Source organism: Camelus ferus, chromosome 6, assembly GCF_009834535.1.
Source record: "Camelus ferus isolate YT-003-E chromosome 6, BCGSAC_Cfer_1.0, whole genome shotgun sequence".
In the NCBI taxonomy this organism is placed as follows: domain Eukaryota; kingdom Metazoa; phylum Chordata; class Mammalia; order Artiodactyla; family Camelidae; genus Camelus; species Camelus ferus.
Window position 1 is genome coordinate 52140330 of NC_045701.1, and position 17679 is coordinate 52158008.

The 17679-nt window shown below is 45.8% G+C and overlaps 1 protein-coding gene across 4 annotated transcripts in view; it reads right to left on the reverse strand.

The window, feature by feature from the left end:
- Positions 1-4139, reverse strand: part of PYGL (glycogen phosphorylase L) — a 55474-nt gene extending 51335 nt beyond the window's left edge. For 3 of the 4 annotated variants that reach the window (XM_032482014.1, XM_032482016.1, XM_032482015.1), the window contains exon 1: positions 3793-4035. In XM_032482014.1, coding sequence (XP_032337905.1) covers positions 3793-4035 — 243 coding nt within the window. Of the gene's footprint in view, positions 1-3792 lie in introns of all 4 variants that reach the window. The other variant, XM_032482013.1, reaches the window with a different exon arrangement.
- Positions 4140-17679: the final 13540 nt, after the last annotated feature.

Here is a 17679-nt window from a genome sequence, read left to right on the forward strand (position 1 = left end):
TATCAATACGAAGTCACCTCAAATTTTAGAGGCTCCCCCATTTCCCAACAGGAAGAATCAATAAGAAAAGTATTTCGTCAACCTGAAAATATAAAAAAATATGAATATAGTTTAATGTACGAAATGCCTATTATGATATTTAACCTATTAGTTACACGTATATACTGAAAATAGTATATGAAAGTGTCAATTTAGAAATTTCACTTTTTCCCACTTTCATTTTATGAAACAACTGAATTGTAAGTCTTCACATGCACAGTCGACGCGTCATCTAACCCTACTTTGCAGAGCACATCACCATTATTTTTACCCAAGTTGTTTGAATATCTATAGCGCTGTCATTCGGGGCCTCATTATCTTGTTAGATGCCTTTGGGTGAGCTGGGAAAAAGCATCTTTCCTGGGACAGACACAGGCCAAAGAGGTGCAAGGCGCCACTCACCCCCAAGGCCAGGCTCTTGTATGTCACAGGGAGGAGTATTTCAAGCCACAAATATCCATTTATGTATAACATCAGGGCAGTTTGTTTATTCTTCCTTGTGTGTATTTTCATGATCTCTATAATATAACCACTTTATATTGCTTTTAACTTTTTAGTGATCGATAAAAAGCTTGCTTATAAATGCAGTATCCATAGCCAACATACGCAGTGAGGTCATAGCCCCGAATAATGACTACATCTGTGTTAACTCTGCCTCCTTTTCAATGATTCCAAATGAGCATGGGCTTAAGATTCAAGTAATTGAGAGAGCGCTTTGTTACTTGACAGATTTTATAAGGACAAGAATTTAAGGTGATTCCCCATTTTCTCATAAATAAATTGGGGGGCCACCTTATATTTAGGGATATCAAAGTTCTTAAAATATCAAAGTTCTCCCCCATCCTCTTAGTGGTCTCTAAACATTTAAAACTTCTGGTAGTAGAATAATTGAGCAGCTCCAATATACCTTATAAATTATATATATGCACCACCATTACTAATATTCTATATATATTTTAAAAAAATGGACATTTTCAAAAGGCTTGTAATGATAAAATAAAGAAGACATAACAACAACCAATATTTTTTAAATAATTATAATTTGTTCCTAGCATTAAGCAGAGGCCCTCGTAGTTCTGGGAAGGTGGATGGAATAGGAGGCAACACAACTGAGACTCACAGGACAGGCAAGGGTTGAGCACAGAGACACGTGGTCTGAAGGGCATTGCGACTGAAGGTGCAGCGTGGGCAGAGGCCCAGAAGTGGGGGGAACAGAGCACGGATAGTGAACGGGTTTGGTGGGAGAATAAGGTAAGTCCGGGAGGGTAATGAGAGAGAAGATGGGAGGGACAGGCTCACTCGGACTGAGAAGGGTCTTTAATCCTTGCTTAAGGGCTGTGGCAGGCAATGGGCGTCAGTGATACACATCTGAGCAGAGGCCACGATGTACTGCTTTAGGAAGCTTAATCAGACTATAATGCACAGAATGAGATGGGACTGCAAATCCAAATGCATTCAGGAGCCAGGCAGAAAAAATAAATGCGTAAGGGCGGCCATGAAAAACAAGGAGTCCTGGGCCAAGAACTGGAGAGGACACGTCCCGCCCAAAGGCATGGAAAATAAAATTGCTTAAAGATGTCTCACCAACCAAACAAAATAAGTCTGTTAGCCATATTCAGCTGCATGCTGCCAGTTTAACCAATTCTGGGAAGCAAGGTAACCACTTAGAGAACTACCTCATTGAAGACTAGAGGCCAGGGCCTCAATCAGGCAGAGAAGCGAGAATGGAGGAAACCAGGTAATTTCAAGGCAAGCTTCAGAAATCAACAGAATTTGGCAACTTGCTGAATGGGGATTACGGGAAGAAATCAGAGGTGAGACTAAAGTTTGTGCCCAGGTGACTGTCAGGATGGCAATGCCATTAAACTCAGAGACACGTAAGATAGGGCAGGACTGGGAGGGGTGGTGATTTGAGTTCTTAACCCGCTGAGTTCAAGGAAATAAGGGGAGACCTGGGTTATGTTTCAGGCACTTATAAATGTAGGGATGGAATCTGAGAAGGAATTCAGATGAGATCCAGATCTGAGATTCGTCTGCAGTTACTGGAGAGCAGGGGAGGTGGGAGAGAAGCCTGGACACACCAGTTGGCTCCACTCTTACGCTGAGGGCAGGGACCTTCCGTTTATGTGAACGACTGTCATAGAGTAGATACTTTATTAACATATGTGGCATGGGTCTTGTTCACTTGTATCACTCAGAATACCTGGCTCACACCTGTACTCAAGCAGGAAATGCTTGCCCAGTGCAGAAACTAGCAAGAGAACTAGAAAACTATAAAGTACCAGGTAAGTTAAATCACTGGAGGAGACACATACAAGGCGAGTGTGTATGTGGGGGTGAGGGGTTGGGGAGTGAGGGTCTAAAACAAATCTCCAGCTTAAAAGCTCAAAAAATAAATTTTAATGTAAGGTGCAGTCTCCTCTCTGCAAATAAAAAAATACTGTAAATATATGTATATATAGTGTTTTCTAGGATATATTTTAGCCATTGCTACCTTTGGGTAAAGAGGCCTAGACCTCTGGGGTGAGGAAGTTACTTTCCCTTTGAATGCTTTGCAACAGCTGCAATTTCTTACTCTGAAAATTTACTTTCTTTTGCTCAGGGGTTCTTTGAGCACTGGGATTATGGACTATTCTTTTTCATACTTTAATATTTTAAAAATTCCTAATAAATGTTATACGTATTTCCCACTGCATCCAGAATATATCCACCTTTCACACTTTCCAATTACGCCTCCAACCAGCGTTTCCAGTTTCCTCTCCCAAGACTCACAACCGCCCACACTGCAGCTGCCAGAGCCGCTCTCACCCTCACTGCACAACGCAGTCCCTCTCGCTGCCAAGTTCTCCTCCATCCACCCCGCCCCACCTTCCCCGCTGCACCCTCCGGGGTGAGGAGGTGCTCCTCCGTGGGCCCAGCAGCGTCCACTCCGGCCCCTGCGCAGCGGGCAGGGGTGGTCTATGAACAGCTTTCCTCAGCTGGGGAGCCTGACCCTCGGTTTCCACGCCGCAGGAATCAAGGAAGTCCAAGAGCTCCACACCACACTCAGAGGAGCTGGTGGGGAGGAGGCGAGCAGAGCCGTGCCGGTGGGGCGGGGCCTCTCCCTCCCCCTCCCTTCTCCCTCCCCCTCTCCCTCTCCCTCTCCACCGCACGCAGGCGGTGCGCCCGCCAAGCCCTGGACTCCCACGCAACCCGTCTCGTCCAACGAAGTTTCTACGGGCTGTGAAGCACCTTCCTCTCTCTCCTTCCTCTCCGCCTAGTTCTTATTACCATAGGACGACCTTTGCATCTGTCTTCCCTCCCTACACATTCTGCTTCCCGGAGGCAGGGGTTTCATCCCTTCTGTTCACGGCCCGCTACCTGGAGCCTAGACTGGTGCCTGGCATACAGACTCGTGACTTGAGAGTAGACGCTCCCCCAAAGTTTGTGAAGTACGAGGACAGGCAAGGGCGTCCTGGGCGTCTGCGCCAGGCGGTCCCCAGGGGCGGGCAGCGCAGTGGTTTGGGTGGGGACGGCGCTCGAGCCCCCGAGACCGGAATGGGGTGTTGGCAGAGGGCCAACTGTCCCCTGGGCTGCCCACCCAGCGCCCTAACACTCTCCCTGGGACTTCCCGGGGGCCAGGAGCCGGGTAAGGATAAGTCACTCCGTGGTCTCCTCCCACGGGCCGCAGACACCGCCCCGACGCGCGGCTGCTGGGCCCGCCGGGCCCCGGAAGGAGCCCCCCGACAGCGACCGCCGCGCCCGGGCGCGTACCTTGGGGCACTTCTCGTAGTAGTACTGCTGCGTGCGGATCCAGCGCCCCACCAGGTGGTCGCGCACCGTGTGCGCCAGCGCGAAGAAGTAGTCGCGGGGGGTGGCCACATTGCGGTCCTTGACCAGCGTGAAGTGCAGGTGCCGGTTGAAGCCCTTCTTCAGCTCGGCCACGTTCTCCACGCCCACGATACCGCGAATGCTGATCTGCCGCCGCTTCTCCTGGTCTGTCAGGGGCTTGGCCATGGCGGCGGTAGCGGCAAGCCGGACGTGCGGCCCGAGGCGCCCGGCTGCAGGACAGGGGCGGAGCCGCCTCGCGCCGCTCGCCGCTTTTGAGTCGGAGGAAAGTTTGGGGTCCGCCCCTCGGCGCGGCGCCGCCCAGGTTCCAGCCCTCCCGCCGGGGTGGCGGAGAGAGGGAAGGCCTGGCCCCTCCTTCAGGGTAGGAGCGGCGGTCGGGGCGCGAAGGAGGGGACCCCTGCCGGCGAGTCTGCGCGCTCGACGCGCCTGGATGGGGCGGGGGCTGGGGGCTGGGACCTGGGCTGAGCCCTCTGGGCGGTTGAAGGTGGGACCTTTGGCGGATCACGTAGATAGCCGGAGGCTCCTTTCCGGATCTGCGGAATGGGGAGGGGAGGGTAAATTTGTCCTGCCTCCCCACTCTATAGAGTATTGGATACAAGGAGGATGTTACTGGCAAACTTGTTTCAGAGATGTTTATTTGCTATGTTATTGTTATTATTTCTCGTATGGAATGCGTTCTACTGTAAGCTTCAGAAGGGATCGTGGAGGGTCAGCACCCTTACTGCAGCTGTCCCGCGTCGCTGTTAGTCCTGGGCATCCCCATCTTGGATCCCAGACCTCAGAAAGGAATCCCAGGGCGCCCCCTTTCCTTTCACTTAGTTTTTGAGGACTCAGGAATTCTGGCTTCTTGACTCCCAGACCCGGGCTTGCCTTGTCAAAGCACCCTCCTGCTCATCCGTGGAGACAGGTTAGTGAGAATCAGAAGCCCGGGGTTCGGCCTTCGGGCTGATGAGATGGCCGGGGCTTTTTAACTTGTTCGAACTCTCGTGTTTCAACCGAGGGCGGGTGGAGGAAGAGAGGAGAGAAAGGTGTGTCCTTATACAATGGAGGATAACTCATTGAGCCGGTTGCTTTGTTTACATAAAACAAAGCATTCTGTTTTAATCTGCAGTACGGGCTGATCTTTGCACTGTTCACCTCCAGCTTTGGAGGTATTTATGTGTGTGTGTTTAAAAGTTGGCAAAGGCAAACGCATGGTATTTTATTCTGTCAGAGACTTTTTCTTCAATTAAAAGTGATATTAATCTATTATTTCAAAAATAGCTCACTGCCAGAATTGACTCCCCCCCCACCAAATCTTAGTACAATAGACTTATTAATCTTTGATTTATAGACTCTACTGTTAATAATAAAGCAAAGCTGATAATTTTGAGATGATGCACTGGGTGGGATTATTTGACTCAAGCTAAGTGCAGCCTTCACCATAAAAATAAAACTTCAGATCGCATGGGTCTGGCAAAATATCCAGACCCTTGTCATCCCAGCATCCAGGCTTTAGACTCTAGGCCTGTGGGGCAGAGCTGAGACTGAACTCCAATATACAATACCTGCATCACTGATGACCTGCATAGGAAAGCATTCAGGAGACACGAGGATGAGCATTTGGCCATCTGGATGAGGCCAGAAATGCCCTGAATTAAAAGTGAGGGTGGGGCAGCATCAAAATGGTTGATCTTAACATAACCAGGCCTGAAAGGACTGTTCCTTTGACAAGTAAGATAATTTAAAAAGCGTTTTTAAAATCAGTTTTGCAGACCTCTAGGATGGACACAGCATTAAGCCAGTTTTGAGTCATTCACATGTTGATGTGAAATAGTTCACAGCTGGAGGGTAGAGTGGGGCAGTGGGATGAGGCAAGGTCTGAGTAGGTCTTACTCTTGGAGAGACCTCTGAACAGCAAAAGGCAAAAGAATTGTCTGGGTACCTGGATGGGGAGTGAGAAATTAGGGGGTGCAAAAGAAGAGACAGATGACACCAAAGGCAAACTTGCTATTTCTTAGTTTTGCTTAAGACAGTTTCAAATGGGTGGATCCCAGCTCCCCTATCTACTTGGATGAATTCTTATTGGAAACCTAGGACAATGGTGAACTAATAAACACCCTATTTGCTTGATTCTGTATCCAGTCAGTGAGGCTGCACCCCTGAGTTGCACATCCCTCAAAGAGGAAAAACTGAATGATAGGATGTCCAAACTACAGACTGTGGGGAGGGACCACCCAACCCCACGTGAAAGAGGTGACTTAAGTGACTTAGGAGTGTGCCAGAGATCCAGTCTTGAATGACAGTGAATCACGCTGTCAGACAGCCTTCTTGCTTCTCTTTCGGTCTTCCTAGAAAGTCTTTGGTGTTAGCATTTCTTTAACATTTGTTAATCTGTATTTTTAACAGAAGGCAGTGATACAGGAAAAAAAAACTAATGTGGGGTGAGAGGAGGGCTGTGTCCCAGGTTGAGTCCCTGGGATGTGAACGCCGAGTGTGGGTCCTTGGCTTCGCACAGGAAAGAATTTAAGAGCTACCCACAGTAGAGTAAAGGTAGACTTATTTAAAGAGATACATACTCCATAGAGTGTAGGCTGTTTCAAAAGGCAGAAGAAAGGCCACGAGGTGTGGAGGTTGGGTGCTCGGCTAAAGTAAAAGTAGATACACACTCCATAGACAGTGCAGGCTGTCTCCAAAGACGAAGATGAGGGAGGGAGAGAGGCAGTGAGGTGAGGTGTTGCCAGTTTTTATGGGCTCGGTAGCTTCACGTGCCAACAAGTGGGAGGGCCATTCCAACTACCCCGTGGAAGGGGCTGGGATTCCCAGGAACTGGGCCACCATCCACTCTTTGAGCTTTAATGGTCAGCCTTGGAACTGTCATGGCACCTGTGGGCGTGTTATTTATCATGCTAATGTATTACAATGAGCATATAGTGAAGCTCAAGATCCACTAGAAGTCAAATCTCCCATCATCTTGAGCCTCAAGGCCTACTGGGGGTTGAATCTTACACCATTTTGGTGTTAACTGCTGTGACATTCCTTGAATGGCTGTGCCCTGCCCTCTTCCCTCTTGTCTCAGCAGGTCCAGACTCTATACCTTCTTCAGGTCTTGGCATCTAACTGAAATTTAATAACATTGTCTTCCATTTATGGTAAATGATACTTTTCTAGTTAGCATTCTGACACTAAGTTTGCTTTTTAAATCTTAAGTTACAGTGAATTTACTTAAAGAAAAACTGTCATTTGAGTGGCACATGGATTGGCCAAAAAGTGCACAAATGTAACCAAAGTTTGGGTGACATGTAGCTTCTGGTCTCCTGGGTCCCTTCAAAATCTAACATCAGCTGTTCTGTACTGGTCTGGAACACTGAGGCCTAGGTAAGTTTTTACTTGACCAAGAAGATTACATCTTTAAAAACCTTTCCTTCTGCATCTCCCTGGCTAGAAACACTAAAAGTTGTGGTTCCCTGAAAAACTATGAGACTGAAGTTGCTCACATCTGTTTACACCAGCCTTGGCAACCAGGGCCTGTGTTATTCCTGTTTCTCAGCTGTGACTTCCCCGTGGCTGCTCTGATGAAATGGCCCTTGTGAACAGCTGGATAAACCATCCAGACCTCTATGGACAAGTATAAGCTTCCTACTGTCAGAAGAGAACTTGGGGGAAGTGTGTCTGTCCAGCTCTTCAGAGAAGCAGATGCTAAGATGGGATTCAACGTGCAAGGATTTTATTAGGGCAGATGCCTGTAGGGGAGAGACTGGGCAAGGAGCCAAGTTAGCCTGGGGGTGTCAGGCTGTGATACAAGTCTGACCCCCAGTGAGGGAGAGACGGAGGGAACAACGGGAGGGGGCATCCCAGACTGCCCTCTGTCCAGGAAGGTCCAGCAAGGCCACTGGCAGTTCTGGAGCCGAAGTCAATGGCCAGAGGAGTCCCCATGCTCTCTTAGCCATTGGCAGGAGCACCCCAGGAAGGTGTGGCCTCTGTACAAGCACAGTGAGGATAGCCGGGCCCTTGGTCACTTAGGCTCCTTGTATTGGAGGTCTGTGAGCCCCATTCTGGTGGCCAGCAGAGAAAGATATCAGATAACAAACACAGGTTAGAAGCCACCAGCTTTCAGACTAGGGCTGCTGGTGTCAGCATTTCAGATTCATCTAAACTGCAACTAGCATTTTCCAAGGGCTCTGGCTAGGCTCCCAACGTGCAATCCTCTAACCAGCTCTGTGAGGCAAGTTCTATTTTTCTTCCCATTTTATAGATGAAGAACTTAAGAGAAGTTAGGTCACTTGCTCAGGATCACTTGACAAGTAAGGGGCTGAAGAGGTTTGCAAATCTTTGTGTATTATTTTCCTTCCTCTGAGCCAGGTCTGGGATCTTCTCAGTAAACCTGAATTCTCGCTGCATGTCAGCTGACCTACTTACGCTGTTGCCTTGGTTTGTTTTGTACTGTTCTCTGGCCTTTGGACCTACTTCAAGTCAGTTCTGAAATCCACAGAAATGTCTGAGGTCCAAAGTGGCCCCACAAATGAGCTCTGATGCTCCAGAGATGGGCAGCCTGAAAGGTGAGCTGAGCTCTGTGCCCGATGAGTGTGTTTAAGTACATTTCACTCAGTATATTTAATGTATGAGTCTGTCAACCAAAGTTGCTACCTAGGTTCTACTGCTTTAAATATTTAGTAAGATGACCAAGAGCCCAGATTTTTATACTACTGAGTGCCCTTAGGACCTGCTGACAGCATGTTGACCACATTGCCATCTCTAATTGGTTGTGACTGTGACCATTTGCTTATTACGAATATAATATAAGAATATATTTGACTTGTCTAGAAGTAAGCGGGTTTTCCTGGCACTTTCAGGTCCTGTCATATCTGATTTGCTCATTAATATGGTAGTTTGGCTTGTTAGGTGTGGTCCAGTGGGAGTTCCTGAAAAGCTGGAAATATTTCAGCCCGTCTTCTCCCTGTGCCTCGGTCAGCGGCTGGTCTCAGGATGCCTGTTATGGAATGTGCTGGAGACTCGCTTACCATCTCGACTTCCACCTCTGCTGAGTGAGGAGAACGCTCTCTGCCTCTTCACTCCCCAAGATGGCTGAGTGCAAGCAAGGCATGAGCGGACAAGTGCTAGGAAACAGTAAAAGCACTGTTAAGACGTCAATTTGGGGGTTGGGGTTATATTTTGAAATATTAGCCAGCATTTCCTGCTTCTCCTCGTGGTTTCCTTTTCCCCATCTCCCTTGAGGAGCCACTCTAGCTTGTGCTTATAATCTCCAAGGAAGGATGTACCTTCCTGGTTTGGAAGCAGGCCTAGCTTAACGTCTGGGAGACACACTGAATGAGGGCCAAGGGTCTGAGAAGACTCCCAGGAGTGAGAAGATGTCACAGTGGAGGGCGGGGAGTGGAGCAAGGAGCCTGGCGCCTGCTCCCCTGGGGAGGCAGCAGAAACCCCAGGGAGAAAGTACCTGCTTGGAGGCTCTCAGCAGCTGGGCCTTAGCCATGACCGCAAAGACTCCCCGTCCCTAGGGAGGCGTGGGGCAGCCCCTGGCTGAAGCCCGTGTGCTGAAGGCTGACTCAGAGAATACCCAGCGAGAGACTTGTTCAGACCTGGTCTTCCCACCCTCAGCCCTCTGCCACTGGTGCTTGGACTGAATGGGCCAATTGACTGAGATCAGGTTTTCCCTTTCCTGGAGGAATGGGGGTTCAAACTAGAAATTCAAATGATAAAAAAATAAAGCTGCATTTCATACACACCTGAGTTTATGTACTGTTTGTATCTGCTTCACCCTCTGGATTATTACTGGTGCAACAAGACTTATGTTTCAGAAAAAGCTTTCACCTTGCTGTGGGAATGAATGAGGAGATAAATTCTGGGAAAATTTTGCAAAGACGTATGAGCAAATCCTGACAGAGGAAGGGAAGTGAGAAGTGCGCTAAGCACTAGGTTTCAGCAGGTAATCAGGATGCGACGTGCACTTCAGACAGCCTCCCTGGCCTCTGTCCCAGGGCCTCTGTTGTGCCAACCACGGTTGGTCCACATTTGACTTGTTCTTTGTGTGTGGTTGATTAATCGTGAGATTACCTATAAAACATATAGGTGCCATACAAATATTACTGTTGTTTAGAATTTTGTTCCCTTAAGGGGTAAACTGAAGGAATCACAAACACCAGGTTCTCAAATGCCAAATACTTTAACTTCTCTGAGCTGTTTAATCATCTGTCTTTAAAACTCTAAATTGAGTGGTAGCATTTATTAGTTTAAAACAGATAATACAGAGGAAAATAGCTTCCTTTCTACTTAATTTTTTCAAGGATGGAGTCTGGATGATTTATTAAAAGCTGATCCTCATTCACAAATACTGGGCTTTTATTTTTGCACTTCTTGTGTTAGATGGGCTGGAGTTCATTCAGCATAGTTGTGCATAATATAGCCTGTCTGTTTTTCAAATTCAATATTTTAATTTATTGATTTATTAAAAATTTTGTTAAGAATCTACTATGAGTCCAGCCTTGTGCTGGGTACTTGGGATACATCAGTGACCAAACTGACTGCACAGCAGCCAGACACAGTGTTTCCCCAGTCCCCTGGGAACTGACTCCCTCTCTTTATCTGCCTCTCCCTTTCCCCTTTATACTTAAGGATAGTTCCCTGTACTTGTTTTAGGAGTGGTCATTTTACAACCCAGAGTAGGTGTTACAACCATGACTAAAGGATTCCCCTTTGGTGATGTCCCTGGTGAAAGAAGGAACTGGAAGTATTCACCAACTTGGAAAATCAACAAAACAATTATTGAATGAGCACCTACTGTATACAAGGTATGGTGCTCACTGTTAATGGTACAAAAAATACAGGTCATGGCCTCTGCCTTACCAAGAACTTATAAACTAGCTGAGGGCACCACACTCACAGGAAAACACAAGGCAGAGTATGCTAAAGGGAAAAACAATTAGTCCAGACCTGAAGCGCTAAGTTCACAAGAAGGGAAGAGCATCTTGTATTCATCCTGAAGCTGAAGTATTCATCCAAAAGACAACAGCTATTTTTCTCCCTGAAAGTGCTGTTTCCTCCTCCACCCTCTTGAATGACAGTATCTGAATCATTGAATCACAGTACATTTCCATTTTAAGATGAACACATGAAGTTTCACTCCACTCATCATTTTCCTGACAAATCCTCTTTTGTATTTTTGAGATTTGTGTGAGAATTGCAGAGACAAGCTTGTACCAGCAGGTGGAGGAATTCGCTATTTGAACTCAACATTTCAGGCCACCAAGTGGTGCAGCAAAGGATGTGATTGCAATTTTAATTATTGCTTTATTTCTCTTTCTTTGTTCCAGATATTTATGCACTAAAACCCTCTGAAAAAATTACCTATATTCTGAAGATGAATCCAAGTTGATTACTTTCATCACTCTAGCCAGAGCATAAATAGATGGCACTTTCTCCCTTTCAAAATCTTAGATGTAAATCTAAAGAAATAATTTATGCTCATACAGAAAATTGAAGAAATATTTCACAAAAAGCATCAGATTGTAACATTATTATGCTGGATTTAGAACACACTCAGAGTTGGGTGTGCTCTTGGCTTGGGGCTTCCATGTGAGTTAAGTATCTGAGTTTGCAGAATTAGAGAAACAGAGTAGAGGGATCTCCGCACTGGTTTATCTGGGGTCTATCGCAGGTTTTTGAGCCTGTCTGGGCACATTTGTGAACTGGTGAGACAGGCCTGAGTGTAATCAATATACCCAGGGGAGGTTGGATTCATCTGGGAAAGAAGTCAAGCCATGCCCTGGCTGGGGTGAAGTATATATGGGCGTGTCTAGCAAGCTGTAAGTGGCTGGTGAGGCTGAGAAGCTTCCTGGGAGAGAATTCACCCTAAGGGTAGAAGGAATCTGCTGATTCGCTTGAGCCAGTAAGAAGCCTTAGTCATCAGAGGGGAGCAGCAAGTCTGATTGGGGCATTGTAGCAATTTCTTGATTCTGGTCCCTGGTCTAGGTAACCTAGCAGCGTGTGTTCCAGAAGCACGTAGAAGGCTGTCAGTAAAAGCTGATGGAATTATCTCACTAAGCCTTATAAAAAATGCTTAGATCCAAGGTTTTGCCTTCTCACCTGAACAGGTGAGCCTTTCTCCTGCATGTCTTGCTGCACACCCAGAGGAGGGTCTGGAGAAACTGCTTTGCTCAGCGGGCAGATGCGTTGCCAGCAGGACATGGAGACACCTAGTGGAGACCCTCAGAAATATAAGATGGTGCTCAGCGGGTGGAGGTTTGATAAGGAAAAGGGGAGCAAGAACCAGGGACATTTGTGTTGGAGTTAATGAGATCTTCTGACTCAAAGGCTCATGAGATCTGGAGAAATAGGCATTACATATATACTTAGGTTTATGTTGAACATCTGCATTCCTTCTGGGAGTCTGGAATTTTGACACGTGTTTGGCAGAGGGTCTCTACATGACTAGCCTGCAATAAAAACCTTGGATGCTGAGGCCAGTGATCCTCTCTGGTAGACACACTTTGCATACATTGCTACACATCGCTGTTGAAGGAGTTAAGTACATACTGTGTGACTCCACTCGGAGAGGACTCTGGAAAGCTTCCGCCCTGTTTCCTCTGGACTTTGCCCCATGCACCTTCCTCCTTTGCTGATTTTGTTTTGTATCTTTTAATTTCAACACACTATACCTGTTAATATAACTACTTCTCAGTCTGTGAGTCCTTCTAGTAAATCAGCGAACAAGAGGTTCAGTGGGGCTGCGAATATGAGGACCTACTGGGAAATTAAATTACCAGGTGAGTCATTACCTCTACTTTTATGGTGGCCTTTAGGATAGAGCTGGGAATACAACTCTTTGAGTGAGTCCCCTCAAATGAGATGCTTCAAGAGGGGAGATTTGGGCAGGAGAAATGGTTTAATGTCCTAGGTAACTTACAGCCACAGGAGGGTTGGGGAGTCTGTTCCTGAGGAATAGCTGCCTATTCAATCCACATCCTCCCCTGCCCTGAACAATCCTATTGCAAGAGAGCAGTCTCACTGGCATTAAGAAAAAGTTGTAACTATTCATGTAGTTCAGTATACCCTCAACACAAATATAGCCAAACATTAAAGGAAAACCAACAGCCTGACAGGCATGGATTCAACAGACAAAACTGACACACAACGGAAAAAGAGTTAATAAGGGAAACAGAAGAAAACTTAAAAATAAGCACAAATATGTAATAAAATTAAGAAATGTTTACTTACAGGAGTCTCCTTACTGTATGTGATGGAAGAAACACTGTACGTGTTACTTGGGTGCTGGCTTATTCTCAGTCAACCCTGGGCATTTTAGTTTACTTCCTGACCCCCAGATCACTTAGTCTCAAGCATTGAGGCACTTATTTAAGACTGGCACTGGTTTATATAAGCTAGCGAAGGTTCTGTAAAAACTAGGCAGGGAGGCTGGTAATAGAAGAGAATTATCTCACTAACGGGAAATATCTTGAAATCAGATAGCAGACATCACTGTACCTGAAGACCATTAGACAAACATTGTCAGAAGGAATTCCTTACTGGCTGTTTCTTTCCTTGGGTCCTATTCACCTTCCCTGTCCCTGGAGACCACCCTTTTGTGGCTTTTTCTATCTCCTCTTTCTCTTGGGAACCCCAACCACAATCTCTGGGCTTCTCCTTTTTTTTTCAGGGGAAAAAAGAAATCTCTTAAAATAAGTCAAGCAAACAAGCAAACAAACCTCTCTCCCCCAAACCCTGTCTGGACAAAGGGGAAACACTCACACTCCTGCACAGAACAGTCTAGCCCACACTCTCCCATGCTGACTTTTGTATAATCAGAGGTCCCTTTAAAGCATTTTAACAAAAAAGGGAGAAAAAAGAAGAAAAGCTTTCCCCAAAGCAGCTGTTTACAGTGTCCTCAATGCCTGCAGTGGCTGCAGTTTAAAAAATTCTTTTCCTTCCAGCTATCCTGCTCCTAACCTGCTTCTTCTCTTTAGTTCTGCTTCACTAGAGAAGGTGATTTCTGTCTTCAAGCATATTAGCAAAACGCCCTGAGCATGGCTGGCCTCTGAATACCTTCCCTCCTCAGTCCTCACGTGCCAGCATCATCTCCATGGCAGAGTGTCCCCTCGGCAGACAGCTGGCAGAGTGTCCCCTCGGCAGACAGCTGTTGTGTGGTCCTGAAAGGATACAAGTAGAGGCGCTTGCCTTCTTGGCTGCAGCAGGGCGGAGCTCCCTGGGTATTACTTTGTGCAGGACCTGCATTTCTGAGCTGGGTGCCGTTAGTGGGGTGACCAAGCGTCTTTTTCTCTCCTTCCCAGGTGACTGTGTTGCTCTGTCCCGGAGGGTGGAGCCTGTTTATTTCAGTCAATTCCTTTTGCATCTTTGCCACAATTGTGTTTCACGGTCTGGCCTGCTTTAAGCTGACCTTGGTCTAAGTTTTTTTGGGGCACTGTCAAGTGGTTGATAGGATTTCTAATGCTGTTGAAAGTTTCATATTTTAAGAAGCTTATATGGATATCTTAGCGGGAAGTTGCAAGAAACCGTATTGGAGTCTATTACCCCGCTTCAGCAATAACCTGGAAATTGAAGACTGGATGTGATTAATGAGGGAAATGGAAGAGAGAGTGAGTGGAGTATAGCTCCTGAGGCATGGGGTGAGTTGTCACTGTTGGAAGCTTTCAGTACTTTGGATACTGTACTCCTGGTGAGAAGTGATGGACACATAAAGGAAAGAGAGGCTACCAAAGAGACACCTTCACTTTGGAATTTTGCCTGGAGTTGGCTTTGTCCTCTCTCCTCCAGGACACTAACTGGGAACTAGAGCCCAGAGAAGAGCGAGCTAGCCTCTTTACAATAGCCTGGTGGTCTCTGGGAGGGCCAAGGCCAAGGGCCAGCTTGTAAGGAGACCAGGTCTCTATCAGAATTTCTCCATGCCCTGGACATAAACCTTTTATTTTATTACATTATTCTACTTTATTTTGTTTTATTGGGCTGAGAACACAACGTGAGATTTATGATCTTGGCAAATTTTTAAGTGCACAATACAGTTTTTTAAATGGGGGATAATAATACCAATCTCATAGGGTTGTTGTATAGATTAAATAAGCAAATAAATATGAAATGTTTAGAATAGTGTCCAGTATATCATGAGGATTGAAGTAACAGTAGTGATTATTATTACTTGTCTTAAGAAACACTGGCATGAACTATACTCGAGGAATGTAAATCTTTTAAAGTTATTCAGGGCCAAAACCCTTTGTAAACCTTTTTTCCCCTCCACATCCATACTAAGGTAGACATCCTGGCAGTGTGTATTCAGTTACGTGCTGACCGCTCTCCACTGCAAGGATTAACACGACCTTAATTGAAAGAAAGCCCAGTGAGGTGCTGTATTAGGCAGGCCACACACTTTCCAACTCAATGCTTACAATCAGCCTATGGTGTGGGTATTATTATCTCCAGTTTATGACAAACTAAGGCCGACTGTGGTTAATTAACTTGTGTAAGCTTTTATTTAAAAAGTGGATGATCTGGGTTGGGAAACTGGTTTTTGTGACTCAAAAGCCTATGTTGAGACAGATTTTCAGATCAGCAAGGCCCAAAGAATACTGTTTTTTAAAAAAATTTACTATGTGGGATCTTTATATCATGAGAGAAAAATTCCCAGCTCAGTTTGGAGTAGTTAGAGGCAGCGATTTCTCTGTTCACTGCTTGGAAAATTTTACTACGTGAGATTGGCTGTGGCCCCAGTTTTGACTGATCGTGGAAGCTCTGTTGTTTTTTGAGCAAAACGCCTTGTGAGCATTTAGCATCGTGAGATATAAATTCAATACTGAAGAGAACGTCCCCTTCAATGTTTATTCTCTGCAGAGATTGAAATTGAGCCTCCTTGCTTCCTGCCATTTCTAAAACATTTGCTTTTGTGAAAAAACAAACAAACAAACAAACAAAAAACCAAACCCACCCAGACACAAGAAACAAAACCAAAATCAAAACCAGAAAACCCCCTCACCAGAAACTGAAGCCACAGACGTCAGCAGCATTCATTCATTCAAAACACGCCGCGGATATAACCTGTCCCTTTGCTTTGCTCCTTTGGCTGCCAGCACTCATTCCCGCATTTCTAGAAACAGCACTCAGATTGGATGCAGTGGTTGGGGTGATAGGCCATGATGTCAACTAAGAGGCAGACCCAGGACCTAAGCCAAATCAGACACCGTCTTCCTGGAATCACATCTCGAGCAGAGAGTAAATGATGAGACGTCATGGGAGTGTGTGTGTGGCCCGTGGGGCTTGGAGAAGGCCGTTGCCCATCAGTCCCTGCTCCCTCCAGACGCAGAGCCGCCCAGGTTTCCATCTTTCTGAGCTGCTCCGTGCCATTCTAATAGCTTCCTTCTGTGCCTTGATGTCAACCAGAGTCAAGTTGGGTTTTTTGTAACCAGACTCCCAAGCGGCGCATCTGGCCTGCAGGAGCCTGGAGGTCTGGCCCTGAGCATCTCCGGGCCTCACTGGCCGGCTCTCCTCTCCTCTCTGCATTGTCAGCCGCACTGACTCTAGTTCCCCGGACACCCAGTGCTTGTTCCTGCCCAAAGGCCTTTACCCCTGCCTACTGCCTTACCACCACCTGCCTCTAGCACTTCAGCTCAAATGTCACCTCCTCAGAGAGGCCATTGCTGACCCCCCACCCCTCTATCCCATTGGTCAGTTCAATTTCTGGTACAGCACTTAGTACTCAAATGATCTGGAGCTTTATTGATTTACTTACTTGCATTTCTCTGCTAGAATATCAGCTCTAAGAAGGGAGTGAGGGCCTTGACTATTTTATTCACTAGCATCTCTAGTTGTTATACCAGTGTTTATAGCACTTAATAGGTGCTCATTAAATATATATTGCCTGTGTTGTATGGGGTACACCCTGTGTGCAGCAACCAGTGTCCTATAACCAAGTGGTTAAGGGCATGAGCCCTCAGGCCATCTGGGTTCAGATCCTGACATTTGCCTGCTGTGTGACCTTGGGCAAGTGACTGACCTCTTTGTGCTTCAATTTTCTCATTTCTAAAATGGTAATAATAAAAATACATAAGATGAAGATCAAAGAAGATGATTCACGTAAAGCCTTTTGAACATTGCATGGAAAACAATGAGATTCAATACATGGCTACTATATTATTGACCACTAATTTAATATTAGTTCTTTTGGAGAAAACCAAAACCAAATGCAACATTAAATGCCCACAAGAATTTTTAAATCTAATTTACAACAGTGTACCTTTATTCCCACAAATACACGTTCCTTTTCTCTTCAGAATGACAACCACAGTTGGAATCTCTGTATCAAGTATGGCCATTGGCAGTTACATTTAATGTAATCATCACCTCCGTGGGTGACCTGGACCTTGTTAGCATCTTTGTGATGCTGCAGAATAATTTAAACACACATCAAAGCATACTGTGGGTTATGTGGGCTTTTAAAAATTTGTTTGGTTGCATTTCCCTCTTGGCCATTTTGTTTGTATTGTTGCTGCTAATTGTATTATATATAACTAGAGACATTTTTGGGAAACTAGCTGGAAGCTTTTGACGAATGTGGATATCTGAATGATAGTTTTTAACATAGCTGGTCCCAACAATTGAATATCCGTGATCTGGTCTCAGAATTTTGGCAATTTTTATTGCCTTCAATTGCATTACCCAGTGTGTGACTATTAATTTTATGCATACACAACATATTTTTTCTGTTCTATATTACATTATAGTGGAATCTTTTAAAGTGGGTCTTTTAACTGACAATTATGAGGTGAATTTAAATCTACCAGCTATCAATGCACATAACTCCACAGAAGTAACAGA